The sequence below is a fragment of the Carlito syrichta genome, unplaced genomic scaffold (assembly GCF_000164805.1).
Source record: "Carlito syrichta isolate Samal-C Ts95f unplaced genomic scaffold, Tarsius_syrichta-2.0.1 Scaffold314071, whole genome shotgun sequence".
NCBI lineage: Eukaryota > Metazoa > Chordata > Mammalia > Primates > Tarsiidae > Carlito > Carlito syrichta.
The window spans coordinates 116469-129018 of NW_007258167.1; the positions used below are offsets into that span (position 1 = coordinate 116469).

Here is a 12550-nt window from a genome sequence, read left to right on the forward strand (position 1 = left end):
TCAGGAGAGCCTGCTGTGTCCTTGGTGTCACCAGGCGGTGCAGGACCCTCCAGCAGAGAGAGAAGCTCTGCTCTCCAGGCTCCACAGAAAAGCTTACTGTGGACACAGTGCATTGAAGAGGAATCTCCAGGCCTGTGTTACTGCAGTGCTTCTCAGTTGCTTCAGGTCATCCCTTGGGGGATGAGGACATAGATGGAGGTCCTGTGTTCCCTGGCTGCTCCCAGGGAGTCACACACACCTTCCTCCCTCTTCCTCTTCTGTGTATGTACTGGGGCGGGCACACTGCAGCCTGGGCTCTTGGTTGTGGCTGCCACATGGTTGCCTCAGTGCCCTTCAGGGGCCGAAGCATGAGAGGACAGATGGGAGTGGAGGAAGGCGACTGGAAAGGCCCGGCAGGCCTGGGGTTCTCCTGGATAGGTTGCTTTGGCAGGCCAAGGCAAGAGGGGGCGTCGCAGGACCGTGTGTGAACTCTGACCACACACGCACTGTCATGCAGATGCAAGGGCCTGGAGTCTGTGGTAAGGACTGGGCTTACCCAGGAGCATTGCCATCCTGGGCGATTCATTGGAGCTCCCCAGGGCTCTCGGGCTTCCCATCTGAAATGGCGTGGGTGGTGGGAGTCACCAAGCTACAGGTATGTGGGTCAGTCTCAGCCCTGGGCATGAGAGAGGGCCTCAGGGCTCTGGTCCAGTGTCTTTGACCTGAGCCATCGGGGGGCTGAGCTCACAACCCTCTCTCCTGGTACTATCTGATGGGGCTGTCTCCTCCCTGCCTCTGCTGTCACCATTCCTTCTGACTCTCCGTCTGGAGGAACTGCTCTAAGACACCCCCTTTCAGGTTGTACTGCTTCCTGCCTTCTGCAGTTCAGAGCCCGTGGTGTCACTCAGGGAGCAGAGGCTACATGTTCCTTGGTGGCCACACCTGACTCATCTCCCTTTCCCCTCCACCTGAGACTGTTGGACCATCCTCCTTTCTTCCCTGGGACATAGCCACTCCCTTCTGCTGACATGGCTCTGTGTGTGGCCTCCCACCGGGAGTGCCAGTCCACACTGTGTCTGCATTCCTGGTATAGGAAGCTGCACCAGAGTATGTGGGCACTGGTGCCAAGTCCTGCCTGGTTGGGCACTGCCGGCTTTGGCTTTCATAATTCCATTTGTCCCTCAGCCCTGCAGGACAAAGCCCACGACACCTGCATGGTCAGCAAAGTGCAGACATGTGGAGGGCCAGACAGGAAGTCAGTCTCCCCCACACCCTCCGTGCTCTCCCTGGAGTCACTGCCATGACAACTTTGGGTGCTCCCATGGCCACCTCTCTCCATACCCCTTTTTCTGTTTAAATATGCAGATGGTGCCTTCCACCTTGCTTTGTCACTTAGTAGCAAAGTTGTTCTTCATGTCTGGGTGGCATCTGTGCTGAGGGTCACGTGAGCTGTGCTTTCCAGGTGGCCTCTGGCCTGTCACTGTCACAGAAGTGCTGTAGCACTGTAGCACCTGCCTTATGTGTCCGCAAACATACCCACGGAAATGCCCTGGAGGCAGATCCCCCAGGCAGACCTATGAGTATTTGTTGGGCAGCACATGCTTAGGGACAGCGTGAGCATACCCTGGATGTGGCCCCAGGCAGGGGCCAGAACCAGGGGAGAGTCCTGGGCGTGGCCAACCTGGGCTGTCCCCTTCCCCTCAAGCTCCAGCCTGGGCACGCAGGTCCTGCTGAGGCCGTGGGTGGGGTGCACTCAGTGAGTGTTCTGTACACCTTTCCTGAGGCAGTTAGGCCCGGGGCTGGTTCAGGAAGGATGTAAAGAACACTCACCGTGCGCAGCCGCAAGATGCGCTCAGTAGGCATGAGGAACACCCCACCCACGGCCTCAGTAGGACCTGCGTGCCCAGGCTGGAGCTTGAGGGGAAGGGGACAGCCCAGGTCATTTGGGATCCAGACATCCAGATCGGCTGCCTGGATCCATGTCCATGACCTCTGGTTCCCTTTAGTTCATCATAATACGAACACTCCCCCCCTAGAGAGAAATCATGGCTACTTTGTGTACATGTGACATGTGGACACACATGCTCTCACACTGTACCTGCATCCCGGAACCTGCCTTTTTCACACTCTTCCTGGGTAGGGCCCCGTATGACTTGTGTGCCGTTACAGATGCAAGTGGAGTTTTTCCTGACCACCTTCCTGTAAGTGCCTGAATAAAGCCCGTGTCCCGTCCGTTGTCCCTGGGTCATTTTTCAGCCTCTGGGGTCGTGGGAGTCTGGCACTGTAGTATTCAGGACTTTGATAGAACTATGAAAGGGCTCGACAAAGGGGTTGTGGAGATGGGTGTTCTTTAAGCCCATTTTATAGATGAGGAAACTGAGTCTCGGAAAGATGAGGGAGTTTCTGCAAGGTCCCATCATCAGAGTTAGTGGTAGCACTGGGCTCCATGCTAGTTCTGTGCCAGGCTCCAGGATCTTGTGGGGCAGGAGAGAGTGCTACTGCTGTGCTGTCCTGGGTAAGCCTTCCGGCCGTCTCCTCTGCTCTTATCTGACCAGCTTAACCAGACCCAGCAGCAGCACAGCCAACAGATGTGGGTGGTTGACATGGTGTGTCTGCACAACATGAACCTCATTGCAGTCGCATCTACTGAACAAAAGATAGGTGAGTCTCTGGGGTCCCTTGAGCCTGCCCTGGGCCACTGGGAGTCACGCATGTGCACTTGAGAGAGGCCTGTTGACCGGGTGACTATGAATGTGAGAGGAGTGCCGGGGCGGGCGTCTGCTGAGAACCAGGAGGACCAGGAAGCCAGTCCCTCGAGCCACTGTGTGCTGATGCCAAGCAGAGAGGGATGCTCAGTGAGTGTGCGAACGAGTACACAGATGTCGAATGGCCCCAGGATCCAGAGGTCATAACCAGTCCGGCTCCAGCCCCAATTCCCCCGCCTTCTCTTGCCACTCCTAATCCAGGTCACCTTCATCTCTTACCTAAATAGCACCGAAACCTCCTACATGCCATGCTTTTCCACAGGTGCCCACAGTTAGGATGCATTTTTAAAAAGCCTCTCTACAGAAAAACTTCAACTCGCCTGCTGCTTTTAGGGTGGTGGTAGGGTCCTCGTGGCCTCCGAGGCCCTGGAAGTTCTGACCACTGCTGCCCCTGCAATCTCCTCCATGTCCCCTCGCTGTGGTGCTGAGGCTTTTGGCCTTCTCTCATCTCCTGTGACCGACTGTGGCCTCTGTCCATGTGCTCTGCTACCCCTCCTGTGCCTCTTCCTGGCCCCACAGCTGCTTTTTTTGGGGGGGCTCTCATCTCAGATGTCACTTCCTTCATAAAGCCATCTCTGTCCCTCTAGTCCAAGTCAGTTTCCTCTGTTGAAAAGACCCTCATGAGATTGACCCTTTTCCCTTCAAGGTCTCCTTTTCAATGTAATCATACATTTATTCGTGTGGTTTTTTTTTTTTTTTTTGAATTGGAGTCTCACTCTTGTCGCCCAGACTGGAGTGCAGTGGCCGCTCCCAGCCACCGCAGCCTCGACCTGCTGGGCTCCGGCGATCCTTCCGCCTCAGCCTTCCGAGTAGCCGGAATTACAGGCATGTGCTACTACGCCCAACTGATTTTTTGATTTATTGTAGAGATGAGGTCTCGCCAAGTTGCCCAGGCAGGTCTCGAACCCTCGGGCTCAGGCAATCCACTCACCTCAGCCTCCCAAAGCACGGGATTATAGGCTGAGCCACCGAGCCCGGCTTAGTGTGATTTTTTGTTCAGTGACTGTCTCTTCCTCCAGGCTAAAGCTCCAGTAGGTTAGGAACTGCGTCTGTTCTGTTCAGTTCTGTGTCTCGGTGCCTGGCACCTCCTGGACACTCAATGACTAGTGAATGGATGGATGGATGGATAGATGGATAAAGTGTGGCTGAGCAGACTCGTGAGGTGGCTGAGGAGAGGAAGTCAACATGTGAACCTGCAGCTGATGGTGCAGGTCTGAGTGGGAGGGGAGAGAGCAGCTGCTCTGAAACAAGCAGTGACTTTGGAATTGAGAGGACCTGGGTTCAGACCCTGGTCCCACCACTCTGTAGGTGTCTGACTTTGGGCAGTTACTTTGCTGCCCAGCACCTCAGTTTGCCCAGAGGTAAAACGGGGACAGTACATGTCTCTAAGGTGAGTATGGCATAGTGGTTAGGTGTGTGAAGCTCCTGGCATAGTGCCTGGCACTTAGTAGCACTTAGTCAATATTAACATCATTATGAGGCCAAATTGCATGATCAGACAGAGAAGGTGGTCAGCCACCAGCAAGGGCTAGAGCAGTCTGTCTGTGACCCAAGTATCTGGGGCTTCTGATGCAACAGCTGTTTCCTGAGGACCAGATGCTGCTCCAGGCATTTCCCCCTTTCATCCTCAGACAGTCTCAGAGGTTGGCATTAGGCCCCCACTTTAGAGATGATCATGTCCTCACTGCTCTCTTTGTGGAGAAACTGTTACCTGTCAGGCACTCAGACAAGGCCAGAAACAGGGCTGGAAGTGGCTCCGGTATGACCCTCAGCCTTTGTGGCCCAGCCAGCCAGTCAGCCATCTCTTGTCACCCACAGTGCTTCTCAGGTGACTGGCTGTGCAGAGAGGCAGAGGGAGCGAGAGCCTGCCATTGAGAGACAGAAGGTGGCACGGTGGGGACACTGCTGCTCATTAGACAGAGGCTGGACCTGAGGCTGGATTTGTTGAAAGGAGCTAGACTTTTGAGAAGTTTAGATGTGGTGCAGCTGGGGACAAGGGCAGCACTGAGGGCTTTTGAACAGGATGATATTAAATAATATTTTCAGAGGGTTGATATAGCTGGGTGCGGTGGCTCACGCCTGTAAACCCAGCACTTTAAGAGGCCGAAGCAGGAGGATTGTGTGAGCCCAGGAGTTCGACTCCAGCCTGGGCAACTTGGTGAGACCTCAACTCTACAATAAATTAAAAAATTAAGCCGGGCTCAGTGGCTCAGCCTGTAATCCCGCGCCTTTGGGAGGCTGAGGTGAGTGGATTGCCTGAGCCCACCGGTTCGAGACCCGCTTGGGCAGCGAGACCTCATCTCTACAGTAAATCAAAAAATCAGCCGGGCATGGTAGCGCATGCCTGTAATTCCGGCTACTCGGAAGGCTGAGGCGGAAGGATAGCCGGAGCCCAGCAGGCAAGGCTGCGGTGGCCGGGAGCGGCCGCTGCACTCCAGTCTGGGTGACAGAGTGAGACTCCAACTCAAAAAAAAATAAAATAAAATAAACAAACAAAAAATTAGTCAGGCATGGTGGCACATAACTGTAGTCCCACCTACTCAGGAGGCTGAGGCAGGAAGATTGCTTGAGCCCAGGAGTTTGAGGCTGTGGTAAGCCATAATTGTGCCACTGCACTCCAACCTGGGTGATAGAGTGAGACCCCGACTCAAAACTAACTAACTAACTAAATAAATTGGGCGGGCAGGGGTTGGTGTGGGACAGAGTGAGGGGAAGTTTGAGCAGCAGGAAGGCATCTCTATACTCCTTCCTTGTGATGCGCCTGCGCATGGTCTCATAACTGGTCTGCCCTGCCCTGACTGGGGTTTCTGGCAGTGCAGGTGACAGGGCTGGGCCTGAATCTCGGTAGGAAGGTGGGAGTAACCAGCAGTGCCCTGGTGTGGGCTCTCTGCGTCTGACCACCTCCAGCACCTGAGGAAAGCACAGATAAACCTCGAATGCATGAACCCGGGGTCCACAGTGCTCAGGGTCAGCCTTTGCGCCCTGCTGGTCACACCATGTCACTCAGTGAGTATCCACGGAGCCCTGGGCACCGTGCTGGTCACTGAGGATGCTGCTAGGAGCCACACAGATGTGTTCCTGCCCTCACTGAGCCCATGTGCGGGAAGGAGAGTCAGACCCTCAGTGCCCAGTGGAACTGAGGAAAGGCTAAAGGTTGAGAGAACACAGGAAATCGGAGCTGAGAAGGAGAGTGACAGTTGAGTGGGGCTTGAAGTTCCAGGAGTGCCCCGGGGAGAGAATGGTCAGTTGAGTGAGCTTGCTGTGTGTGCAGCACTGAAAGGCCTGCGTGGCTGGAGCCTGTTGGGGCAGGGGTAAGATAGACCACCGCAGCCCCCAGGCCCTTACAGGCTGCACTCAGCTGTGCTGGGAGGCTGTGTGGGGGGGTTTCAGTGGCCCCAGCTTGGTGGGTTGACTCTGAACAGCTGCCTCTGGTTGCCGCAGGGGCAGGGCTGAAGGAGAGCTGTGAGGTTGCTGTCCATCACCCAGACCTTGCGGCTGGGCTCCATGTGTGCCTTCTCTCCTGTCTCCCAGAGTTCTTTGATGTTAGTGACCTTAAGTGTGTCCGGGCCTTCACCTTTGTTGACCTAGACAGCTGTGTCCTGGTCATGGACTACTGGTGAGTCTCGCGGGAGGGCAGTACTGGGCCTTGGCAGCAGCTGCCTCACTCATTAGGGCTGGGGAGCAGCCCTGAAAAGAGCCCCTGCTGATCCTGAGGCCCCTCTTCCTCCCAAGCTGCTTTTCTCTTGGGGTCACCTCTGAAGGTCACTCCGATCTTGGTGTCTTTGTCACCTCTCCACCCCCAAGTTTGCCTTCAGACCCTGGCAAGGCCTGTCCCGCTTGGCTGAGGACTCTAGGAATGCCGAAGCCTATGGGCAGGGGCGACTTGATAAAGGGCAGTTGGGGGACTAGCGATTAATTTATTCGGGTTGAAAAAAAATACTGACGTTGGTTCAGCAGTGGCCTGGATCTGGGCCTCGGGACCCACGTGTGTCAGTGGGAAGGCTGGAACATCTTGTGGGACCTGCCCGCCCTCCTTCATTGCAGGGCTAGGGAGGGCGAAGGCCTCACAGCTCTTCCATCTCTGTCTCTCCTCAGGTCTGACTACTACAGTGGTGTGTTCTGCTACGGGGATTCCAAAGGCAATGTCGTCATCTTCACCTCTGACAATGTGACCACTGGACTGTTCAACCCCCGTGTCCTCCCCAGGGCCTCCAAATGGGGTAACTAAGACCCCTGGAACGGAGGGGCTGCCCTGGCCCTGATTCCTCCCTCTCTTGCCTGCAGCTCTCAAGCCCTGAGGAGGCAGCGCCTTCAGGGCACAACCTGCTGCTTGTCAGCTGGGGGTGCTTGAGGGGGGCAGACAGGTGGCAGCAGCAGATCCGAGGGGACTGGGAAGAGGAGTGGTCCCGAAGGTGGGGCTGAGCTGGGGGAGGTGGGCTGCAGGGAGAACAAAGCCTTCACCTGCTCTGAGCCTTGCAGAGAGCACTGAGGTCAGCTTCCCCGTGGTGAGGAGGCTTCTGCTCTCCAGCTGCCTTTGGGTGTACCGGGGGAAGAGGCTGCCCTGTGGCTCTGTGGCCTGAGGAGGGCCTGCTTTGTGTACCTTTGGGGGCTTTGCCTCCTGCTGTGTCATGTGTCATCGTGTGTGTGTGTGTGTGTGTGTGTGTGTGCGCGTGTGTGCGTGTGTATGTGTGTGTGTGTGTGTGTGTGTAGGGAGGCAGGCAAGTAGGGAACAACTGATACTGATGCACTTTGAGTTCTTTCTTAGCTGCAGCCAGTATTGCATCCCTCTCTCTTCCTGAGGCTTTGAAGTTGTAGAGCTTAAAATTCCTCAGGGTCAGTGTTAAAAGTTGACATTTGCATTTAAATGGCACTCTTTCTTCCCAAATATTTTAGTTTTGAATGAAGACGTCAGGCTTCCACAGTGGGCTAAGAGAGTTCTGGAAGTGTTCTTGGAGCCAGGTTCTGGGCAGGGAGCTCCTTGAAAAGGTTGCAGCTGTTTGATTTGAGTTTGTCTCAAGCTCAGCAGTATGTGAAACCCTATCTCCCTGCTGCTGAGTCCGCTGGCCTGGCTACTTCCCTCTCATTCTGTCTCCAATTTCTTGTGGCTCCCAGGGCTCCTGGCATACTCAGGAGCCTGTTTCTTTCAGAGCCTCAATTAGAAATATGCAGCTTCAAATGAGGGAGGGAGCCTGGCCTGGCAGCCACAGTGGACACTGCCATTTGCTGAAGGCAGAGTGACCCAAGAACCAGGGAGGGGACGGATGAGCCAGTAACCAGAGCTCACAACTCTGGGGCTGCCAAGGGCAAGCTATGCTTACACTCTGGGGCCCAGAGAAGTCACATACAGTCCTGGGTTTGAAAACCTGTTTGCCAGGCAAGTCCCTGAGTTATTTGTCCTCTGTGATGCTGAGAGACAGGTCTCAAAACTAATAAGAGAATCCCAAGGTTTCAAGGCACCTTCTGGACCTTTTAAACCAGTGCTCTCATCTCACAGATGAGCTAATGTTTGACTCCCAGAGGGAAAGAGACTTGTTCGGTAGGCAATGGGTGAAGCTGACTCTATCCAAACTGCCTGTGTTCAAATGCTAGCTCTGCCACTGACACGCTGTGTGACTGTGGACAAGTCACTTCACTTCTTTGTGCCTTGGTTTCCTCCTCTATAAAATCAGGAATGTAAGAGTATCCAGTCAGAGCATCTTCAGCTAAGTATGGCATGCAGCAAATGCTCATTGTTAGTCTCATCGTCACATATGGGTGTAAGAACAAGGACTAGAACCCCCACCCCCGCCCCGCCACTAGAACTTTGACTCATTCCAATATTCCTGAGTTATTAATGTTTCAGCTTTTGTAAATTCATAGAAACTTAGTCACAGAATAGTTTCAAGTGGACACTGTAAAAATAATGTTTTAATTACCTGCTTGAATATGAACAGCAGACTCACTCCTTCTGTTGCTTATTTTCTTAAATTTCCTCCGAGCATCATATCCTCTCCAGGCTAAAAATATAAAACCATGTGCAAGGAATGACATTAATTTTAGAATGTGCCAGAGAATTGATATAAGCTGTTTCCCCCTCCAATCTATTACCCCCTCCTCCTCCCTCCTATGTTCTCACTGAACAAAATAAGAGAGGTACGTGAGCTACAGCAGGGGGAAAGGGCCTCTCTGTACTTAGGGCTTGGCTTCCAAGAGGCTTCTGAGGCGTTGTTTTTGTTCAGGCAGTGAGTTTCCAGAACACTCTGAATTCCACAGATGAATCATGTGGGACCCCCTAGCCCAGGTGAGGTGGTTTCTTGTCATTCCATTCCCTGGAGGAAGCCCTGTCTTCAGGACAAGGGAATACGGTAAGGGAAGGACCTGAAGGGATGGTGGGTAGGAACTTCAATAACCTGACTCTTTTTAACAGTTGTTTTTTTTTTTCAAGTTTTATTTATTTATTTATTTTTGAGTTGGAGTCTCACTCTGTCGCCCAGACTGGAGTGCAGTGGCCGCTCTCGGCCACCGCAGCCTCGATCTGCTGGGCTCCGGCGATCCTTCCGCCTCAGCCTTCCAAGCAACCATAACTACAGGCACATGCTACCACGCCCGCCTAATTTTTGATTTATTGTAGAGATGAGGTCTCGCCAAGTTGCCCAGGTGGGTCTCGAACCCATGGACTCAGGCAATCCACTCACCTCAGCCTCCCAAAGTGCGAGATTACAGGCTGAACCACCAAGCCTGGCTTCAACAGTTTTTATTTGGGGAAAAGATATAAACTTGGAAGTTAAATAAGAGAACAATCAAGAGGGGAGTCATAGAAGATAATAAGTAGCACAACACTAGCATTTGTTGTGGGTGAACTCTGTGCCAAGAGGTAGGCTGAGGGAGGGGAAAATGTACAGCGAGAAGGAAAAAGGCAAGGAAGACAGGTGAAGAAAGGAGAGAGAAGAGGGAGAGACTCTCTGGGGTGGTGGTGTTGAGTCCTTTAGATACAGAACTGGGGCATTAAGCCACCTACCAGGAGCAGGTGCTCTCCTACCTCAATCTGAACGTCAAGACCCTCCAAGTTGCTGGGTCAGCTCATGAGGTCCAAAGTGGACTAAGGCACCATTATAATTCTGGGTTATGAGAGCACAAGGGAAATCATCCACTCTGTTCAAAATCTGGTGCTTTCATAACCACATGTCCATAGCTCAGGAGCTCAAAAGCTGTTTGCAACACAAATGACACATACATGTATACAAAGAAGCATGAGAGAGCCCAGCAATTTGTTCCTTTGGTTTACAAGTTCCATCTGGACTAGAAAAGCCTTCTGGAACTGGCATTAGTAGCTCTGATGCTGAAAACCTGATCATGGACTGGAAGTGTCTATTAGCTCAGTCATTCTGAGAGGCAAAGCACACGTCTGTGCAACCGGGGCATTCCATCATTGGTCCACTCACACTACCTGTATCTTGCCATCATCACAGTATGTTGTAATGACTTGTTTATCTGCAAGGTCAGGAGTCATAGCAGTTGTTGGGGTTCAGACGATGATTCCCCAAAATATACCTCTTTGGACTTTGAGATCACCTGGGAAGCAGCAAAAGCAGGGAAGGGCAGAAGTTCCACTTTCTGCCTAAAGGTCAGATCCTCCAGAAGAGACTTGATTGTGAATCTTCTCCCCAGATATCTCAACAACCAGGAGAAATTATTACATTCAGCAGGGAGGAAAATGAGAATGACCCCACAGACTTTGTCCCAGGTCACTGCCTGTTCTTCAGGCCCAGTCATCGCCCCAAAATCTTTAAATCTTCCTCTAAAACTGTCTACATCTCCCACTTCCATCCCCAATGAAGAGGGTACTTAAGCTTAAACCATCTGGTCCTTCTTTGAGATTCATACTTTGTGTGACTCCTGTATGCTTGAGTTCATAAATTTGAATGCCTTTTCTCCTATTAATCTGTTTATTGTCACTTTGTTTTGTAGATTCAAACTATCAGACTTTCAGGGAATAAAAAGAAAGTTCCAGCCGAGCTTGGTGGCTCAGCCTGTAATCCTGCACCTTTGGGAGGCAGAGGTGAGTAGATTGCCTGAGCCAGCGGGTTCGAGACCCGCCTGGGCAACTTGGCGATACCTCATCTCTACAATAAATCAAAAATTAGCCAGGCGTGGTAGTGTGCGCCTGTAGTTCCAGCTACTTGGAAGGCTGAGGTGGAAGGATCGCCGGAGCCCAGCAGGTCGAGGCTGCGGTGGCCGGGAGCGGCCACTGCACTCCAGTCTGGGTGACAGAGTGAGACTCCAACTCAAAAAAACAAAAACAACAAAAAAAAAACAACCACAAAGAAAGTTCCTTCAGCCTCTGCATGGTCTAGCTCATGGCTATATTTCAGTCCCTAGCATGGAGCCTGATCTGTAGTAGGCACTTGATAAACATTTGCTGAAGCGAGGAAGGAGGAAAGGAAGGAAGGGAGAGAGAAAAGGAAAAGAAACAACCACTGAGGAAAGCAATAGGTGAGTATCCCTCAGTTCTTAATGAAATGCCAAGACTCTGGGCAGTATTTATGAGAACTGGACCATTTACCTGACTGGATGGCAATGGCCCCCTTCTCTCTCTTCTCTCTGACTCTTTTGTATTTCCTGGCTCCAAGCCACCCCTTGGTATATGCCTGCAGCACAACCACTCTGCCTATGACTTCACGAAGTAGCAAATTTAATTGCTCAACATGGTAATATTTGAGAAAAACCTGAAACAAGATGTTAGTTTTAGCATTACATTTTTTCTCCCCAGCAGAAATTTACTCTATTCCAGCCTAGTCTTAATGAAAAGATTAAAACCATTATATAAAGTTTACAATGATACAATTCCCCTTTTAGGGTTGATTATTGGTAAACCCACGATGAGGTCAACAGGATTTAAGGAGATCCTGGATGCTCTCCAGTCTTGTCTCATGTCAGCCAGGAGTTCCATTTTCTCAGCTTGAGCTCTATTCTTTCTCCATAGCCTCTGATAAATCAAAAGGACTGACCCACAACCAACAGTGGAAGTTGAGAGGAAGAAGAACCCGGATAATCTACAGTGATCTACTTGCTGCTGAGGAGCAGTGGTACTGCCATCAACACCCAGGCCATGGTTGACTTTGTAGGGCAATCAGGATAGACCATAAAAACCTGGGGTCCTACAGGGACGTAATGTTCTCCCAAGTGAAAATCTACACATCATGAGACAAATAATCAGGGTACACAGTACATAACACATGTCTAATGAATACACAGACAAACTAAAAAAAAACTTATCACTGCCATTAATATGGTTCATTATAAATATGATTTGTGGTACTGGAATAAGCAACTTTGTAAAAGGGGACAATTTAAAATGAGCTCAAAGATCTCATTTCAGAAATGAAAAGTGACTCTCAAATTACATACAGGATAGGAGGCAAACCTTCCTCCTCTGGTCTCTACGGTCCCCGGACTCCTTACTAGGTTGGGGTCATGTCTGCTAAGCTACACAACTTAGAGAACCTTTCAGGTCAGTGGTATCACCAAGAAGAGACAAAGACATCATAGGTAACAACATGAACAATAAAGAAAGAACTACCTTTGTTTTTCCCAGCACCCAGTGTTCTAATCTGGACTTTTCCAAGATAGCCACACAGCTCTCTTTGCTAGATAAAGGTGTTTGATGTGCTCTGAATGCCAAGTAATAATACCTACAAAATAAAAGAGTAGAAGGAGGCATGTTTAGTCATCATTTGATCGAGTTTAGTAAGACTGCTCTGGACCCACTGATATACCTTGTTTTTTTTTTTTTTTTTGTTGGAGTCTCGCTCTGTCGCCCAGACTGG

General features: G+C 51.4%; 1 protein-coding gene across 1 annotated transcript in view; it reads right to left on the minus strand.

The window, feature by feature from the left end:
• Window positions 1–8651: 8651 nt before the first annotated feature.
• The window catches only part of MYO3B (myosin IIIB), a 332356-nt gene continuing 328457 nt past the window's right edge, over window positions 8652–12550 (minus strand). Inside the window, exons 26-28 of the mRNA XM_008070949.2 lie at window positions 12304–12415; window positions 11287–11449; window positions 8652–8740 (exon numbers count right to left, since the gene is read on the minus strand). Of these exons, the coding sequence (XP_008069140.2) occupies window positions 8652–8740; window positions 11287–11449; window positions 12304–12415 (364 nt within the window). The remainder of the gene's footprint in view (window positions 8741–11286; window positions 11450–12303; window positions 12416–12550) is intronic.